Below are 17,062 nucleotides of genomic sequence, written 5' to 3' on the forward strand. Positions count from 1 at the left end.
GAGTGGCCAGGATATTGTTGTGTTTCACAGAACAAAACAAAGTCATACAGGTTTGGAACGGCATGAGGGTAAGTAAATGATAACAATAGTTTCATTTAGCCTATCTGGCTTGACGCTTCTGGAATTCTGTTGACTCGCTGTGGTTTGTGTACTGTGTAAACATCAGTATTTGGAGAACAGGTAGGTTGATTCAAGCGAGTGTCTAGCCCTGATTTGCTGAAGATAAAGTAGTGAAGATAAGAGATAGGTAGGCTATATGATGCAAGAAATAGAAATATCTGCTTACACAGTCACGTATAGATTGAATCAGAAAACGTCAATCAGATTTAAACAAGAGATACTGATGGACGTGCCAAGTGACTATCCCAAATCCTTTTTTCTGTGTTTACTGCAATATTCATTATCTTGTTTGCATGCCTATGATTAGGTATCAAAAGAAAGAAATAAAGGAAAATGGAACACTGTTGTTTCTCTTTATTTTTAATCATTTCTTTGTTTAAATTGGCTGCTTACATCAGCTTAAAGGTACAGTGGTGATCTCCAGTTTGAATATGTGGAATTAAAAATGAGATTTGAGAGCTGCAGTGTAGCTTTTTGTGTTCTATGGAGAAAAAAAACAACAACATATGGGTTTGTAATGACATGAGGGTGAGTAAATACTTAGTTACATTTGTCCAAATACTTTCATTAGCTCCTGCTGCACTTTTGGCGCATTTTTGCAGTTTTTTTTTTTTTTTTTGTCTCATACGCTTTGAACTTTTAGAGTTTGCATAATGTTTGCCATTCTCTTGGATTGCCTCCAGTTTCTTCTCCTGTCAGTGCGGACACCATGTTTACTAGAATACTGTAGAAAGCAAACAGGAAGCCGTTCTTGGCTCGTTCAGTATGTAATTATGATTACGCTATTTACATACCACGACCCTTGATACTTTAGCTAAAAAGTCTTTCTTCCAGAGAATAATATTTTTTTAAATATGGCTCTTCCAGGGTGAATCTCACCAAAACAAGTCCAGGTCACATTTCATGCAAAAATCAAAAGCAATTATATTTTGCAATACAGTTTTTTTTTTTTTACTACACCACTGTCCAGCAGTGGTGCTCCGCCACTTCTGAATCAGAAATTACAGAAATTTGTGATCTTGCTGTCCACATTGAATGCAATAAATAAAAAGAGTGTATATTGTGTAAAATAATGGCAAGAAAACGCATCTTTCTAATGAGTTGTCCTCTCGGACTGCACTCATAAACACAATGTGACCAGTGTCCGATTTATGACAAATGACTCACTTGCTGAACTGAATTTGTCATTACTTTCAGAAATAAAGCAAGAGCTGTTTTGTATGCTAAAGATTCACGAAAGTTAAATCAGTATCATTATTTTATTTTTATTTTTTTATTTTCTCCCCAATTTGGAATGCCCAATTCCCAATGCGCTCTAAGTCCTCGTGGTGGCGTAGTGACTCGCCTCAATCCGGGTGGCGAAGGACGAATCTCAGTTGCCTCCGCATCTGAGACCGTCAATCCACACATCTTATCTCGTGGCTTGTTGAGCGTGTTACAGCGGAGACGTAGCGCGTGTGGAGGCTTCACGCTATTCTTCGCGGCATCCACACACAACTCACCACACGCCCCACCGAGAGCAAGAACCACATTATAGCGACCACGAGGAGGTTACCCCATGTGACTCTACCCTCCCTAGCAACCGGGCCAATTTGGTTGCTTAGGAGACCTGGCTGGAGTCACTCAGCACACCCTGGATTCAAACTCGCGACTCCAGGTGTGATAGTCAGCGTCAATACTCGCTGAGCTACCCAGGCCCCAAATCAGTATCATTATTGACAAGTTGTTCATATGACAATGTGTAGTTTGAAAAAAACATTTGCAAAAGTAATGAATTTTCTTGTAATAAATTATATAATATTTAAAATATTAAAATTTATATTTTTTTATTATTATATTAAAATATAATGTATTTATTTGTTTAAATATATATATATATATATATATATATATATATATATATATATATATATATATATATTCTTTTTTTTAATAAAAAATATAATTTTATTCAAATATAATTTACTTTTTTGTTATTTACCTAAATATAATTTATATTTATACTGTATATACAGTATATACAATTTTACTGTTTTTATTCAAATATAATTTATTCATTTGTTATTTATCGGATGGAAACACCTTGTTGATGAGAGAGGTCAACAGAGAATGGCCAGACTGGTTTGAACTGACAAAGTCTATGGTAACTCAGATAACCACTCTGTATAATTGTGGTGAGAAGAATATCATCTCTGAATGCTGTTTTGGCGCCACGAGGGGGACCTACACAATATTAGGCAGAGTGGTTTTAATGTTGTGGCTGATTGGTGTATATATAAATAATTTATATGGCCTGGACATATTCTTTGCAGGTTTTGTGGGATTCACTACTTAAAAGCATTTGATGTTTGTAGTGTTCTGCAATATTGGTAATTTTTTAGGCCATTTTAGTAAACATTACAAGACTGAGTTCCCTTGAGTCAAGTTGTAAATGCCCTGTCTACTAAAATGGTTACTCAAAGATGAGGGTCCTGTCACACCCATTAATATTCCACTTATGATACTGCAGATGTTCTTGGTGAATGTCAGACACTTGACGCGTCTTATTTATTATCCCCACAGATCCCCGGCAGGCACAATCATCTCCACCCTGGTCGTACGAGCAGCCCTACACCCCGTACCTGAGCCAAATGACTTCGCCCTCAATCCACTCCACCACCCCGCTGTCCTCCACCCGTGCCACGGGCCTGCCCACCATCAGCGATGTGCCGAGACGTCTCTCAGGTAAACATATGCAACTCTAGCAAGAAGAAATATCACACATCTCTTGAATAGCTCCGATCTTTCTCCTAGATAGCAATGTGATGAAATATGTCCTCAAACATTTCTCATCAAATTCTTCCTCAACAAAAATATCTGAGCTAAGCTATCCACATTTATTTTTATAGCTCTATATTCTTACTGTATGTCAGCAATTGTCTCATTTGTTTCTTTTTAAGCTGATATAAGGGTTAATGACGTGATGCTCATGCATTTTGTCTGCATCTATATTAAGTTATTTAAAGCAATTCACACAAAACAATTATTTGACTACACCTCTACTATGATAAACATGTTTCAGTTTTTAAATTCAGTCAATTTGATATTTTTTATGGGGCTTAAATTAAAAAAAAATAAAAATCAAATAAATATGAGTGGTGCAACCGTCTGGAGACAGTAAAAGTATAAAAATAAAACAAATCTTATTAAAAGCTGAAATTCTTGAAAAAGAAATGTTGGAATGAGTAGACTAGAATAATCTTGTATTATTATTTATGTTTATTATATAAACTTTTATAATAAAAATGATATAATAGATAACAGAGAAGAGCCCTTTAGACTTAAAAGTAAAAAAAATAAATAGAAATAATTATAAAAAACATTAAAAAATAATATGGTCTCAAATAGAGTAACCCTAAGAAGTGTTTTGATATTCATAACTAAAAAATTTATTATATTTATTTTTCAAGATTCAGTTTTTCATGATTTGTGATATAGTATTTTTTTACCTTGAAAAATGTGTTTGAAAACTTTCTTGAAATTAAGGATTACATATTCACATTTATTCAAGGTGCAAGGAAAGTATTTTAATACACTTTACTTGATTACACCACTTCATATTTTTAAAGTAATTTTATGTTTATTAATTCATTTTATTTTTTGGTAGAAAATGCTATAAATGTTTTTCAAAAGTGTAAGAAACCATCAATGACACAACTTGAAACATGTTTTAAACTAGATTTTTAAAAGATTTCTCATATTTATTATCTTGGACAACCTATTTTGTCAACAAGTCAACATTAAAAATAAAAACTGACACTATTTACAATAAAAAACATTTTTTATTTTTTTATTTTTTTATTTTTACGATTTATGCATTTCGATTTCTTAACAAAACTGAATTAAATCAAATATTCTTTAATAAACAAAAATATAAAAAAAAGTTAATATTTTAAGTTTTATTCTTTTAATTTTGTTACACATTACACAATCCAGTTTGATGGAATTTTGTTATGAAACTGAAATGCATAAATTTTAAAAATAGGCTATTTCTGTATTATTATAATTGTTGTACTTTCTTAATACTCATTCGTAGTCTTATTGTGCACAACTAACCAGTGCACATTTTGCTGAAGAAAAAAGAAAACACCTGTCTTCATAATCTTATATCAAAACTTGCTCCGCTTTTGAAAATACTCTCCTTTTCGGCTGACATCATCAATACCTTTCATTTTTCAGCCCCTCCCCTCCAACAACCTATCATATAAAAATCACTTTTCACGTTCCAAACAATTCCCAATGGATAAAATGTAATCCCACCCAATTTCTCATTGAATATCCTGTTTCACTCTGAAATATGTCACGTTACGGAAGTAAAACAGGTTGTGAACACTGTTTCATGTCTTTAAATGGAACATATCTGAGAACTCTTGAGTTTCTCCTGAATCTCCTGAGCAATCAAATGGTCCTCTGGGCATAATCGTTTCCTCAGCCAACATCTAATTTCAGGAATGTGTGAAATCGAAAATCTAAATGTGTCTGTTTTACTATCTAAGCTGTTCGATTTAGCCGTGAACATTTTGTCCAAACAACTCGTTCGCCTCTCTCCACTAAAGTCAAATCAAAGCATTTTTCCAACGTTAACTTTCTGCTTTGTAAGCATTTGTTACGCTGCCCGTGGGCAAATGTCTTTCCAAGCGGTAGCGCCTTTAAAAATAGAGAGCATTTGAAAGAATATCTCTGTAACCCCCATCCTTTCCAATGGAGTCTTTGAACTTAACTCCCTTTTGAAACACTTTGAAAAGGAACAATAAAACAGACTAGAGTTTCTGACTCACGGATCTCAAAAGGTAAACACTCTCGAGTCCTAAAACTTTGGAAAAGATCGCTGTGACCGTGCTTTGATTAATTAAATAGGCACCAGATTTTGGTCCGCCCGTCCTTTGGGGTTCGTACTGAAACAAACACATAGCGTGGATGTTTTTCTTTAATACACCTGTTTGACTCTCTGCCAGGTTGGTTTTTGAACTCTTTTTTTTTGTCTTTGGCTCCCCACCCTAACTGCTTTCTTTGAGCCTGAAGCAAACGTGAAAGTTTAAATGACTTCTTGGTGTGGCTGCCTTTTGAATCACGGCCAGCTGCCTTGTTGGGTTTGATTAGTTTAGATTTCACCCACCTTTCATCTTGGAGATGTCTGCCTTTGTTCTTACCTCAAAGAGACACACGCAGCTCTTGGTCCTAACGCCCTGTATTCTTCCTCTGAATGACTCTACGTAGAGAAGACTCGTCCCCGAATGCAGCTGTTCGCCTGCACTGCACGGCTATTCTTCTCTCCCCTGGGGTCGCATTACGCCTTGCAGCCAGAGAGCTGGTGACTGATAAGGATGCAGATGAAGACATATGTAATATTACAAACAAGAGTGATGAATTATCAGAGTGGGATCACTTTGCATAGAGGAGCTTAAAGAACATTGATTTACCTGTTTGTAACAGTCGGTTTGACGACAGCGCTTTTCAAACATTCGCATGTGTTTGTGGACACTGCCTCTTGTGCCACCATGGTACAGGGATGGTATCAGATGGTAATAAATGGCAAATTACCACTGGACAATGGCAAATGTCCAAAAAGCATGGCATCACCACACTTTGATGTATACCATGGTTCTGAATGATTTTAATAGTCATTTACAATGGTGTTGATTGTTATTCAAAGGTACTTCAAAGAATACCATGGTAATACCATGACTCATATCTACAAAACATGGCATAGACCTTATTCATACTAGCGCCATCTTTGATTTTCAATGGGAATGACAACAAGGCTGTAAGGGATAGACTTACAGTCACTTCAATAGACTGTATTGCAGTTTAAAGTGTTTTTGGATCGTTCCACGGACAAAACATTGATAAAATATCTGCCCAAGAGCATTCAGTATATAAAGAACTCCAGACAACATGAGGTGTGGAAAATCAGGTGTGATCTAGGAGCTTTATACAGCTTTATACCATTTGTGCCATTGAAGAGACTGTAAGTCTATCCCTCACAGCTTCATTGTCATTCCCATTAAAAATCAAAGATGGTGCTAGTGTAAATAAGGTCTACAGAATTACCACAGTGGGTAGAGGAGCGCCAATAATCCCCTCAGCAGTTCGAACTATCCTTTGAAGTCTTCTGATGTCTAACTTGGTAGCTGAACCAAACTAGACAGTTATTGAAGTGCAGAGGACAGACTCAATGACTGCTGAGTAGAACTGTATCGGCAGCACCTGTGGCAGGTTGAACTTCATCAGCTGGTGACGGAAGTACAACCTCTGCTGGGCCTTTTTCAAAATTGAGTCTATGTGGTTCTCCCACTTCAGGTCCTGTGAGATGGTAGAGCCCAGGAACCTGAATGACACCACTGCTGCCACAGTGCTGTTCAGAATGGTGAGCAGGGTCGATGCTGGGGTGTTCCTAGTCCACTATCAATTCCACTGTTTTAAGCGTGTTCAGCTCTAGGTTGTTTTGACTGCACAAGACGGCCAGCTGTTCAACTTCCCCTCTGTATGCAGACTCATCGGCATCTTGGATGAGGCAGATGACTGTAGTGTCATCTGCAAACTTCAGGAGCTTGACAGAGGGGTCCTTGGTGGTGCATTCATTTATGTACAGGGAGAAGAGTAGTGGGGAGAGCACACATCTCTGGGGGGCATCAATGCTGATTGTACATGTGCTGGAAGTGAATTACCCCAGTCTCACTAGCTGCTGCCTGTCTGTCAGAAAGCTGGTGATCCACTGACAGATAGAGGCAGGAATAGAGAGCTGGGTTAATTTAGTCCATAGGAGAGTGGGGTTGATGTGTTAAAAGTTGAACTGAAGTCAACAAATAGTATCCTTGCATAAGTCCCTGGTCTGTCTAGATGTTGAAGTATGTAATGCAGTCCCATATTGACTGTGTCATCGACAGACCTGTAAGCTCGATAGGCAAACTGCAGGAGATCCAGAAAGGGTTCAGTGGTGTCCTTCATGTGGGCCAACACCAGTCTCTCAACCACAGATTTCAGAGCGACGGGTCTGTAGTCATTAAGTCCTGTGATTTTGGGTTTCTTTGGGACAGGGATGATGGTGGGGCATTTGAAGCAGCAGGGAACTTAACACTGCTCCAATGACCTGTTGAAGATCTGTGTGAAGATGGGGCCAGCTGGTCAGCACATGATTTTAGACAAGTGGGTGAAACACCATCTGGTGCATTTCTTGTCTTCTGTTTCCAGAAGACTTGGCACACATCCTCTTCACATATCTTAAATGCAGTTAGAATAGCAGAAGAGGTGTGAAGGTGGGTTGCAGGAGGTGTAAATGTTTGTGTGCTGTGAAGGTCAGAGCGGGTGTGGGGTGTGAGACTGGACTTTTCAAATCTACAGTAAAACATATTTAGGTCATCATAAAATTGTTGATTCCCTACAGTGTTGGGGGATGATGTCTTGTAGTTGCCAAAGTCTTTCAGGCCTCTCCACACTAATGCAGGGTCGTTAGCTGAAAACAATTTTTTTCAGATTTTTAGAATAGCTTCTTTTACCCACTCTGATCTCCTTTGTCAGTCTGTTTTTGGCCTGATTATATAAGATTTTATCCCCACTTCTGTAAGCATCCTCTTTGGCCTGACGAAGCCACCTGAGTTTTGCTGTAAACCATGGTTTGTCATTGTTGTATGTTAAATAAGTCCTAGTAGGAATGCACATATCCTCACAAAAACTGATATATGATGTCACAGTATCTGTGAGCTCATCCAGATTGGTGTCTGCAGCTCCAGTCAGTGCAGTAAAAGCAGGCTTGTAGTTCCAGCTCTGCTTCATTGGTCCATCTTTTTACAGTCTTTACTACAGGTTTAGCTGATTTTAGTTTCTGCCTATAGATCGGAAGAAGATGAACCAGACAGTGATCAGAGAATCCTAAATCTACATGTGGGACAGAGCGATATGCATCCTTTATTGTTTTGTGTATTTCTGTCTCTGGTGGGGCATGTAATGTGCTGTCTGTATTTGGGCAGTTCACATGTGAGATTTGCCTTGTTAAAATCCCCAAGAATAATAATAAGTGAGTCCAGGTATTGTTGTTCCGTGTCAGTGATCTGATCAGCCAGCTCTTGCAGCGCTGCGCTCACACACGCTTGTGGAGGAATATAAACACTCACAAGATTACACGAGGAAAACTCCCGCTGCGAGTAGAAAGGCTTACAGTTTATGAAGAGCACCTCAAAGTTAGGACAGCACATCTTCTTCAGCGTTGTTACATCTGAACACCAACGTTCGCTGATGTAAAAACACGTTCCACCGCCTCTCGTTTTCCCCGTTAACTCTGCGGTGCGATCTGCCCTGAACAGCTGGAAGCCCGGCAGATGTAATGCGCTGTCCGGAATGGTTTCACTCAGCCAGGTTTCCATGTAGCACAATGCAGCAGAATTTGCAAAGTCCTTATTTTTGCGTGTGAGGAGAAGTAATTTGTCCGTTTTGTTAGGAAGAGAGCAGAGATTCGCTAGATGGATGCCTGTCGGACCTTGACCAGCGCGCCACCTTGCTTCCCTCATTTGCGTCTTTTAGCACTTTTTTACAGCACCACTGCTCCTCCGACTAAAATGTCTAGCAATACCGTGGTGCATATAAAAAAACATGGTGTTACCACAGTACTTTAATATATACCATGGTACTGAATGATTACCATATTCACATATCAAGGTATTTACATGCTATAAACAATACTCTAGTACTGCTATGGCATATATCCAAAATCAAACATGATAATACCATGGCACTATGATATATAGGCCTACCATGGTATTAAAAGATTTTAATAGTCATAAACAATGGTATTTACATGGTACTCCAAGATACTCCAAAGAATAGCATGGTATTACCATGGCACATGTCCAAAAAACATGGTATTACCACAGTAATTTGGTATATACCATTGTACAACTGAATGATTACCATACTCTTGCACCATGATATTTACATGCTGCTTTTGTTAGTGGCTAATGTGTCTTTTCAAAGTAAGTTGTCATTTAGCAGACATTGGCAACAGCAGCAACATCCCCGGTGCAACATAAGGTTAAAGGTCAGAAGGTCACAATGGATGTCAAACCAGCACCCTTCTGGTTTCCAGCCTTACATTTTAGCTACTAGACCACATTATCTCCATAATACAAAGTGAATGAAGTTTAGTCAGAAAGGTTTGGCAAGAGCTGGTAACATAATGGGTTCATTTTCGTGAACGTCTACTGCAAGAAGGGCCTTTTAAATAGTGATTGAAGGTTGTATATGTGATTTTCTGTCATTGTTTAGGAAATATGACTTGGGTCTCTTCTCTGCTGCACTGTCCCCCTAAAGTGTCTTTTTTGTTTGGTTAGTAATGTCAAGAGTTGATAGTGTTGAGAGACAATCTGCTCATAATTGGCCACACATGTTCCCTAAAGTTTTCCAAGCTGTCAATCGTAAGGCTGCACTCACGAGCAGACACGCTGATGGAAAAGACGCCACTGGATTTATCGCCATCCAAAACTACTGTACCTCAGCAACAGAGTGAGAGCAGAAGGAAAGGAAAGAAAAGGACATTTAGATTTGAAAAGGATTTGTCTGTTTAATAGTTTGCTTGAGAGGTGAGTGGACAAAGAAAAGTGTTTGTTTGTGAGTAGAAAAAGAAAAAAGTTTGTTTATTTGAAAGGAAAGAAACATTTTGGATTTAAAACGTTTTTATTTATTTTTTTGTTTTGTTTTGTTTAATGGTTTATTTGGGAGAAGAGGGAGAAAGGAAAGGGTTTATTTGTTTGTTTGTTTGAGAGGAGGATAAGAAAAAAGAAAATAAGGTTGTTTGTTTGTTTGTTTGTTTGTTTGTAGGAAAGGAACATTTGTGATTTAATAAGTTTGGATTTGCTTGTTTGTTTGATTGATGGTTTGTTTGAGAGGAGATGGGAAGGAAGGAAAGAAAGAATGAAGGAAAGGGTTTGTTTGTTTATTTGTTTGTTTGAGATGAGAAAATAAAAAGTTTGTCTGAAGAAAAATTACATTTTGGATTTGAAAAGTTTGGATTTGTTTGTTTGGGATGAGAAGAAATGAAGAACATGTTTGTATGTTTGTTTGAGAGGAGAAAAATAAATGAAAAAGGTTTGTTGGACAGGAAAGTAACATTTTGAATAAAAAAAACCAATGGATTTGTTTGTTTGTTTGATGGTTTGTTTAGGAGAAATGAAAAAAAAGGTTTGTTTTCTTTGAAGGAAAGGGACATTTTGGATTTGAAAAGTTTGTATTTGTTTGTTTGATTGATGTTTTTAGAGGAGAGGGGAAGAAGGAAAGGGCTTGTTTGTTTGCTTGTTTGTTTGTTTGTTTGTTTGTTTGTTCGTTTGAGAGGAGGAAATGAAGATGTTTGAAAGTAAAGGAAAGGAAAATGGAAAGAAAAATTCTGGATCTGTTTGTTTGTGTAATGGTTTGAGAGGAGAGGAAGGATTTGGTTAGTTTGTGTGTATGTTTGTCTGAGGGGTAGAATAGAAAAGGTTTGTTTGTTGGAAAGGATTTTTGTTTGTTTGTTTGTTTGTTTGTTTGTTTTAGAGGATGAAAGGAAATAGACAAGAAATGAAAAGAAAAGTAAAGGTTTGTTTGAGAAAAGAGCAGAGGAGAGGAGTTTGGGTTTGTTTGTTTGTTTATATCCTTTAATTTACCTGGCGGCTCCATTTGAAAAGCAGATCATGATGAACACAGAGTGCACAAATAGACAGATGTGGTGAGATGAGGAGTTGATAAGACACTGCTGTGGGATTCTCTCTCCTGTGGTTCTGCGAGTCACAGCCCATTAGTGGTTTATCATATTTAAAAAACTCTTGTGGTTCTAAGAGAGTAGATCACTCCTTCTCTTTGGCTAATAGCAGACATGCCACCACATCTGAAACTGCTCATTATACATCCTGTGGAAACAGTTTTTTTCCTCTAAGCGTTTCCATGTGCGCTCCCAGTTTATTTTGACATTTCTCTTTGACTTTCATATAAATGCAAGGATGCGTGTTTATGCATGCGAGCATAAGTGCACACAACGCATTCACATACAAACACCAGGGAACATTCACCAAACAGCAGTGAAGAAACAAAGAGCCAAATGCAAAACTTAAAACAATTCAGCAGCACGTCAGTGACTTTTCATAGTTTAATTTGCATATAGATCTTTATTTTCCTCGTGATATTTTTGTAGCATTACTCTCAGCCTTGCCTTGAATCAGAATCAAAACAATCATTGTGATTATCAGGAAACATACGAGCAGTTAATTAATGAACTTTTGTGCCAGGGTAATCAAACTGCTGGCATGCAGGATGAGCTGGTTTCTCTTGTTGGCATGGTAGATATTAATCTCACACACACACACACACACACACACACACAAAATACGATTTAAGATTTACACATTTCAATTTTATAACAAAATTCTATCAAATTAAGTTGGATAATTTTTAACAAAATGAAATTAATAAAAATGTAAATATACAAGTTTTTATTAAATTGTATTAAATATTACTCAATTAAATTAAATGGAATTTTCTTAAGAAAATTAAAATGTGTAAATCAATATATGTAGCTATCTATCTTTATATATATATATATATATACATACAGTACTGTGCAAAAGTTTTAAGCACTTGTGAAAACTTTCAAAGTGAGGATTTCTTAAAAAAATAAAACCATAAATCGTTTTCATTAATCAATTAATGTCATACAAAGTCCAGTAAACATAAAAAAGCTAAATCAATATTCAGTGTGACCACCTTTGCCTTCAAAACAGCCCCAATTCTCCTAGGTACACCTGGACACAGTTTTTCTTGGTTGTTGGCAGATAGGATGTTCCAAGCTTCATGGAGAATTCTCCACAGTTCTTCTATCTATTTAGGCTGTCTCAATAGCTTCTGTCTCTTTATGTAATCTCAGACTGACACGATGTTCAGTGGGGAGCTCTGTGGGGAACATGCCATCTGTTGCAGGGCTCCCTGTTCTTCTATTCTAATCTTTTCTATTTGCAAAAAGTAATGTTTGGGAGTCTAACATTTATATTTCCAATTGACACACTAAAGCTGAAGATATAAATAACCATCTTAAGACAAATGCTTTTGTGAAACATCTTATGTGCCTAAGACTTTTGCACAGTACTGTATATATATATATACAGTAATTGTTTTTAATGGGAAATTATTCTACATAATTAGTTCCCTTATTTATTATCCTATTTATTCATCCTTCACAATCTTCTTTTCAGTTTTTAAAGTTGTGCTTAGTATTGACAGGCTAGTTACTGTGAGCGGTGTGTAATATGAGTTTGACAGCGCCCTCTTCTGTCTGATTTAACAGTGTCCTTTTATTCCCTTAAGTCTTGATCAGTGTTGGGGAAGCTGCTTCAAAACTGAAGCTTGCCATGATACCATCTACTCATAATATAAATTAGTTAAACTACAGTTCAGCTACTCTTTTTTTTTTTTTTTTTTTTAATTAAGTAGTAAAAGTTGCTAACTACAATTAAGCTACTTAAGAGGGCAATATCTATCAATAGCAATCAGTTGATGTCATGTAATTGTTTCACTTAGGGTGACCTCGTTAAACTTGAACTAACACAACTAATAAAACAACAAACGCTCACTGTTTTGAAATGGAAAATCATAAAGCCAGTAGTGTCCTTACTTTCAGTTAGCATTAAACTTGAACAGACACAACTAGTTTAACTACAAACATCCTCATTTTATCAAAGAAAGTTGAAAACAGTGACAAACAGCAGCGTTTAGCAGAACTACATTTAATTTAGCTACAAAACAGAAGACGTAAAATGCTCAAAAAGAGTTGATGAATCGCTTTTTGAGCTGGTTCATTTTCATGAGCCGTCTGAAGGGACAAATTCAACGAAATAAATTTTACTTCCAAAACACTACATATGCGCAAGAAAATACATTTTGTCGCGCAAGACCGTTGCTTGTTGGATAAAGTAGCTTGATTCTGGAAAAGCTTCTGTTTTGGAAACAGCTGAGTAAAAGTTGCGCTACTACTAAAAAACAAAGTTAGTGTAGTGTTGCTATTTTCAGTAGCATTAAACTTAAACAGACACAACTAATAAAACTAAAAACCTAATTTAAATACCGAAGAATCGAAAACGTTGACAAACAGCAGCATTTAGCGCAACTAAATATTTCGCTACAAAAATGAAGACACAAAATGCCACATAGCGGAGTCAAAATAATTGATTAATCGTTGATTGATCGATTTATTCTCACGATTTATTCTCACGATTCGTCTAAACGAACCAATTCACAGAAATACTTTTTACTTTCGAAACACTACATATTCATAAGAAAATACATTGCGTCACGCAACAACGCTTACGTTTCGAAAAACTAAATGGTTTTGAAAACAGCCGAGCTACTGTCACGCTACTGAAAAAGTTACTAGTGTCGTTACTTTCAGCTAGCATTAAACAGATACAACTAATACAACTGAAAACACCCTTATTTTATTAAAAGTCGAAAACAGTGACAGACATCAGCATAAAAACAACTAAATTTGCAACAAAACAGAAGACATGAAATACTACAAATGTACTGAAGAGTTGATGAATCGTTTTATGAAGCAGTTAATTTTCATGAAGCATCTGAATGAACCAATTCACCAAGATAAATTTGATTTCTTCCAGAAAGACTCAGAATGAATACGAATTCTGTGAATATAGTGATAGAATAGTTTTCTTTGGTGTAAGCCCCGTCCTACGGTTCAGTGCTCAGATTCTCGCTCAAACCATCAGATCCTGCCAGAAGATGATGACGGGAGGGGAGAGGAACTCCTCCCCACCCATAGCAGGATGGGACCTAAACTTGTGGCGATGGGGTGGTGGGGGGTTGAAAACGAGCGCCGGCTTAATGAGCGATGAAGAACATCTGGCCCATCTTATAAAGCAGAGGCTGGATTATGATTGGATGAAATGCCTTAAAGGAATAGTTCACCTAAAAATGAAAACTCTCATCATTTACTCACCCTCATGCCATCCCAGATGTGTATGACTTTCATTCTTCTGCAGAAAACAAATGAAGATTTTTAGAAGAATATTTCAGCTCTGTAGGTCCATACAATGCAAGTGAATGGGTGCCAAAATTTTGACGCTCCAAAAATCACATAAAGGCAGCATAAAAGTAATCCATAAAACTCCAGTGATTATATCCATATCTCCAGAAACGATATGATAGGTGCGGATGAGAAACAGATCAATATATAAGTCATTTTTTGCTAGAAATTCATCTCCCTGCCCAGTAGGGGGCGATATGAAGAATGTGAATCACCAAAAACACAAGAAGAAGAAAGTGAAAGTTAAAGTGGAGATTGACTGAGCAAGGAGGAGAATTTATTGTAAAAAGGACTTAAATATTGATCTGTTTCTCACCCACACCTCTCATATTGCTTCAGGAGACATGGATTAAAACACTGGACTCTTATGAATTACTTTTATGCTGCATTTATGTGATTTTTGGAGCTTCAAAAATTTGCCACCCATTCACATGCATTGTATGGACCAAAATAGCTGAGAAATTCTTATAAAAATCTTCATTTGAGTTCTTCTGAAGAAACAAAGTCATTCACATCTGGGATGGCATGAGAGTGAGTAAATTATGAGAGAATTTTCATTTTTGGGTGAACTATCTCTTTAAGTGAATGGATGACGTAATGCTTTCTGACAGAAACACTGCTTACGCTTCCACTTTCCAACACTACAAGAGAGAGAAAATACTTTTTGTCACCGTACAACACTAGGTGTCGGACAAAGTCGCTTTTTCCTTTAAAAGCTGTACTGTTTTGAAAATAGCTAAGCCATTATTGTGCTATAAAAAAAAACAAAGTTGCCACTTTCAGCTGGTTTATTATTAAAATAATAACTAAAAAACTGTTCCTTCTTTTCTCTCCGTCAGGTACGTCGGATCTAAGCCCATTTTCAGCCGACCCACGCCAGTTCGAGAGGCCGTTTGCGGGTATCTCCTCGCTCACGGACAGCCGTTTCTCCAGTCCCAGAATGCACTATCCTGCAACGTTCACGTACACCCCCACACCGGTCACCTCCGGCATGTCTTTGGGCATGTCTACGACCACCCACTACCACACCTATCTGCCTCCGCCATACCCTGGCTCCACCCAAAACCAAAGTGGGCCCTTCCAGACCAGCAGCACGCCCTATCTCTACTATGGAGCTTCATCTGGATCGTACCAATTCTCAATGGTACCGGGGGGAGACCGATCCCCCTCCAGGATGCTGCCACCTTGCACTAGTGCATCTACGGGCAGCACCCTTATCAACCCCAACCTGCCCAATCAGGCAGACGGAGGCGAGGCGGACGGGAGCCACAGCAGCTCGCCCACTGTGCTCAACTCCAACGGCCGGATAGACGAATCCGTTTGGCGGCCATATTGAGAAGGTCCAGTTGAATGTGACCTCAACACAGCACTGTTAGCCTTAAGAACGTAGTGCGAGAGATATTTGCATTCGTAAGCATCAAGGGAATTCATTTCGGAAGCACAAACTCTTGTGCGGAATAATGGTACACCCGTTGGTACAAAGGTACTTAATGTTGAATGGCTGCAGTGTAGTTTTATGATTACACTGATGTTTGTTTTTTGTGGTTGAGATGGTTGATTTACGGCATAAGTCAAATTGACATTCCATACAGCAGTCAGTGATATAGCACATGGCAATCACTGAATTTAAAGGAACAGTTCACTCAAAATGTAACTTCTTTCATCAGTGACCCATGTTGTTTATACCCGTATGATTTTCTTTTTTCTGTAGAACACAAAAGGAGAAGTTTAACAGAATGTTCACGCTTCACTTTCAACAAAAGCATGCAAAAAGGAAAAAAAAAGCATCATAAAAGTCCAATGACTTCTGCGCTATTTTTCAAGCGTTCCGAAGCCATGCGATAACTTGTTTGCCGTCTGTCCTTGCTGTTAAATCTCAATCGCATGTACGCACAATACAAACTTGGCATGTGAAGATGCGCCATTCCAGGTTTGATGTCACTGAGTGCATTTACATGCATATATCTGACAAAAATCAGTGTATTTTATGGCTATTTCTAATGAGGCATGCGCACAACACTTGCACACATTGGATACGCTGATAAGAATGCAGATAAATGTGTTTTCATGCAATGCAAAATCTGAGTAATTGGCCAAAATATGCATGTGCTGATGTTAAACTGTTCAGGACATTAACCCGATAAAAGAAAACCATTTAAAGAGTTTGCGTGACCAGTATAAGATTGTGCTCATTGATGTCAAATGCCATTTGTTCTTGGACACGCAAAGTTATTAAATTGTATTCCTTTCACTAACAATACGTCATCTGCTGGATCGTGGACATTTTTCAAAATGTATCCTTTTGTGTTCTACACAAGAAAGAAAATAATATGGATTTAGATAAGCACGGTGAGTGAGGATGTGTGAATAATTACAAAATTGTCATTTTTGATGGAACTATTCCTTTACAAGCCTAGAACTGAACTTTTATTGCAACAGATATGCGTCCACACTATTGGCTTACAATATCTTTATACTAACTGTACTAGTTGTCTCTGTATGATTTAGCATTTCTTAACACTGAAAGTGTTTTTTATTTATGCGTGCAAAAAGTCAGCTATTTGAAACAGTATTTGCTATATTAATTCCCTCTTATCATTTTAATTTATGTGTAAATGGTAGAAGACGGTACTGATATGAGAAGCAATGTAAGCCATATCAACTTTAAATTATGCGCTTAAAGGGACAAAATTTACGACATTTGAATACTATTTTTGGGTCATCTATTAATAACTTAATGAAATATATACTCGTTTTGTAATTTAAATGTTTTGTTATTGTTAATATTATTATCGCTATTGTAAAGCAACCAAAAAAATAATCCAATAGTACGTGAGCAATGAAGGATGTTTC

General features: G+C 37.3%; 1 protein-coding gene across 4 annotated transcripts in view; it reads left to right on the forward strand.

Moving 5' to 3' along the window:
• runx2a (RUNX family transcription factor 2a) overlaps positions 1-17,062 on the forward strand; it is a 90,038-nt gene that overhangs the window by 71,578 nt on the left and 1,398 nt on the right. For 3 of the 4 annotated variants that reach the window (XM_051645911.1, XM_051645912.1, XM_051645913.1), the window contains 2 exons: positions 2,683-2,844; positions 15,049-17,062. The exon at positions 15,049-17,062 is cut by the window's right edge. In XM_051645911.1, coding sequence (XP_051501871.1) covers positions 2,683-2,844; positions 15,049-15,545 — 659 coding nt within the window. In that variant the 3' untranslated portion in view covers positions 15,546-17,062. The remainder of the gene's footprint in view (positions 1-2,682; positions 2,845-15,048) is intronic. The other variant, XR_007892155.1, reaches the window with a different exon arrangement.

Source organism: Myxocyprinus asiaticus, chromosome 20, assembly GCF_019703515.2.
Source record: "Myxocyprinus asiaticus isolate MX2 ecotype Aquarium Trade chromosome 20, UBuf_Myxa_2, whole genome shotgun sequence".
NCBI lineage: Eukaryota > Metazoa > Chordata > Actinopteri > Cypriniformes > Catostomidae > Myxocyprinus > Myxocyprinus asiaticus.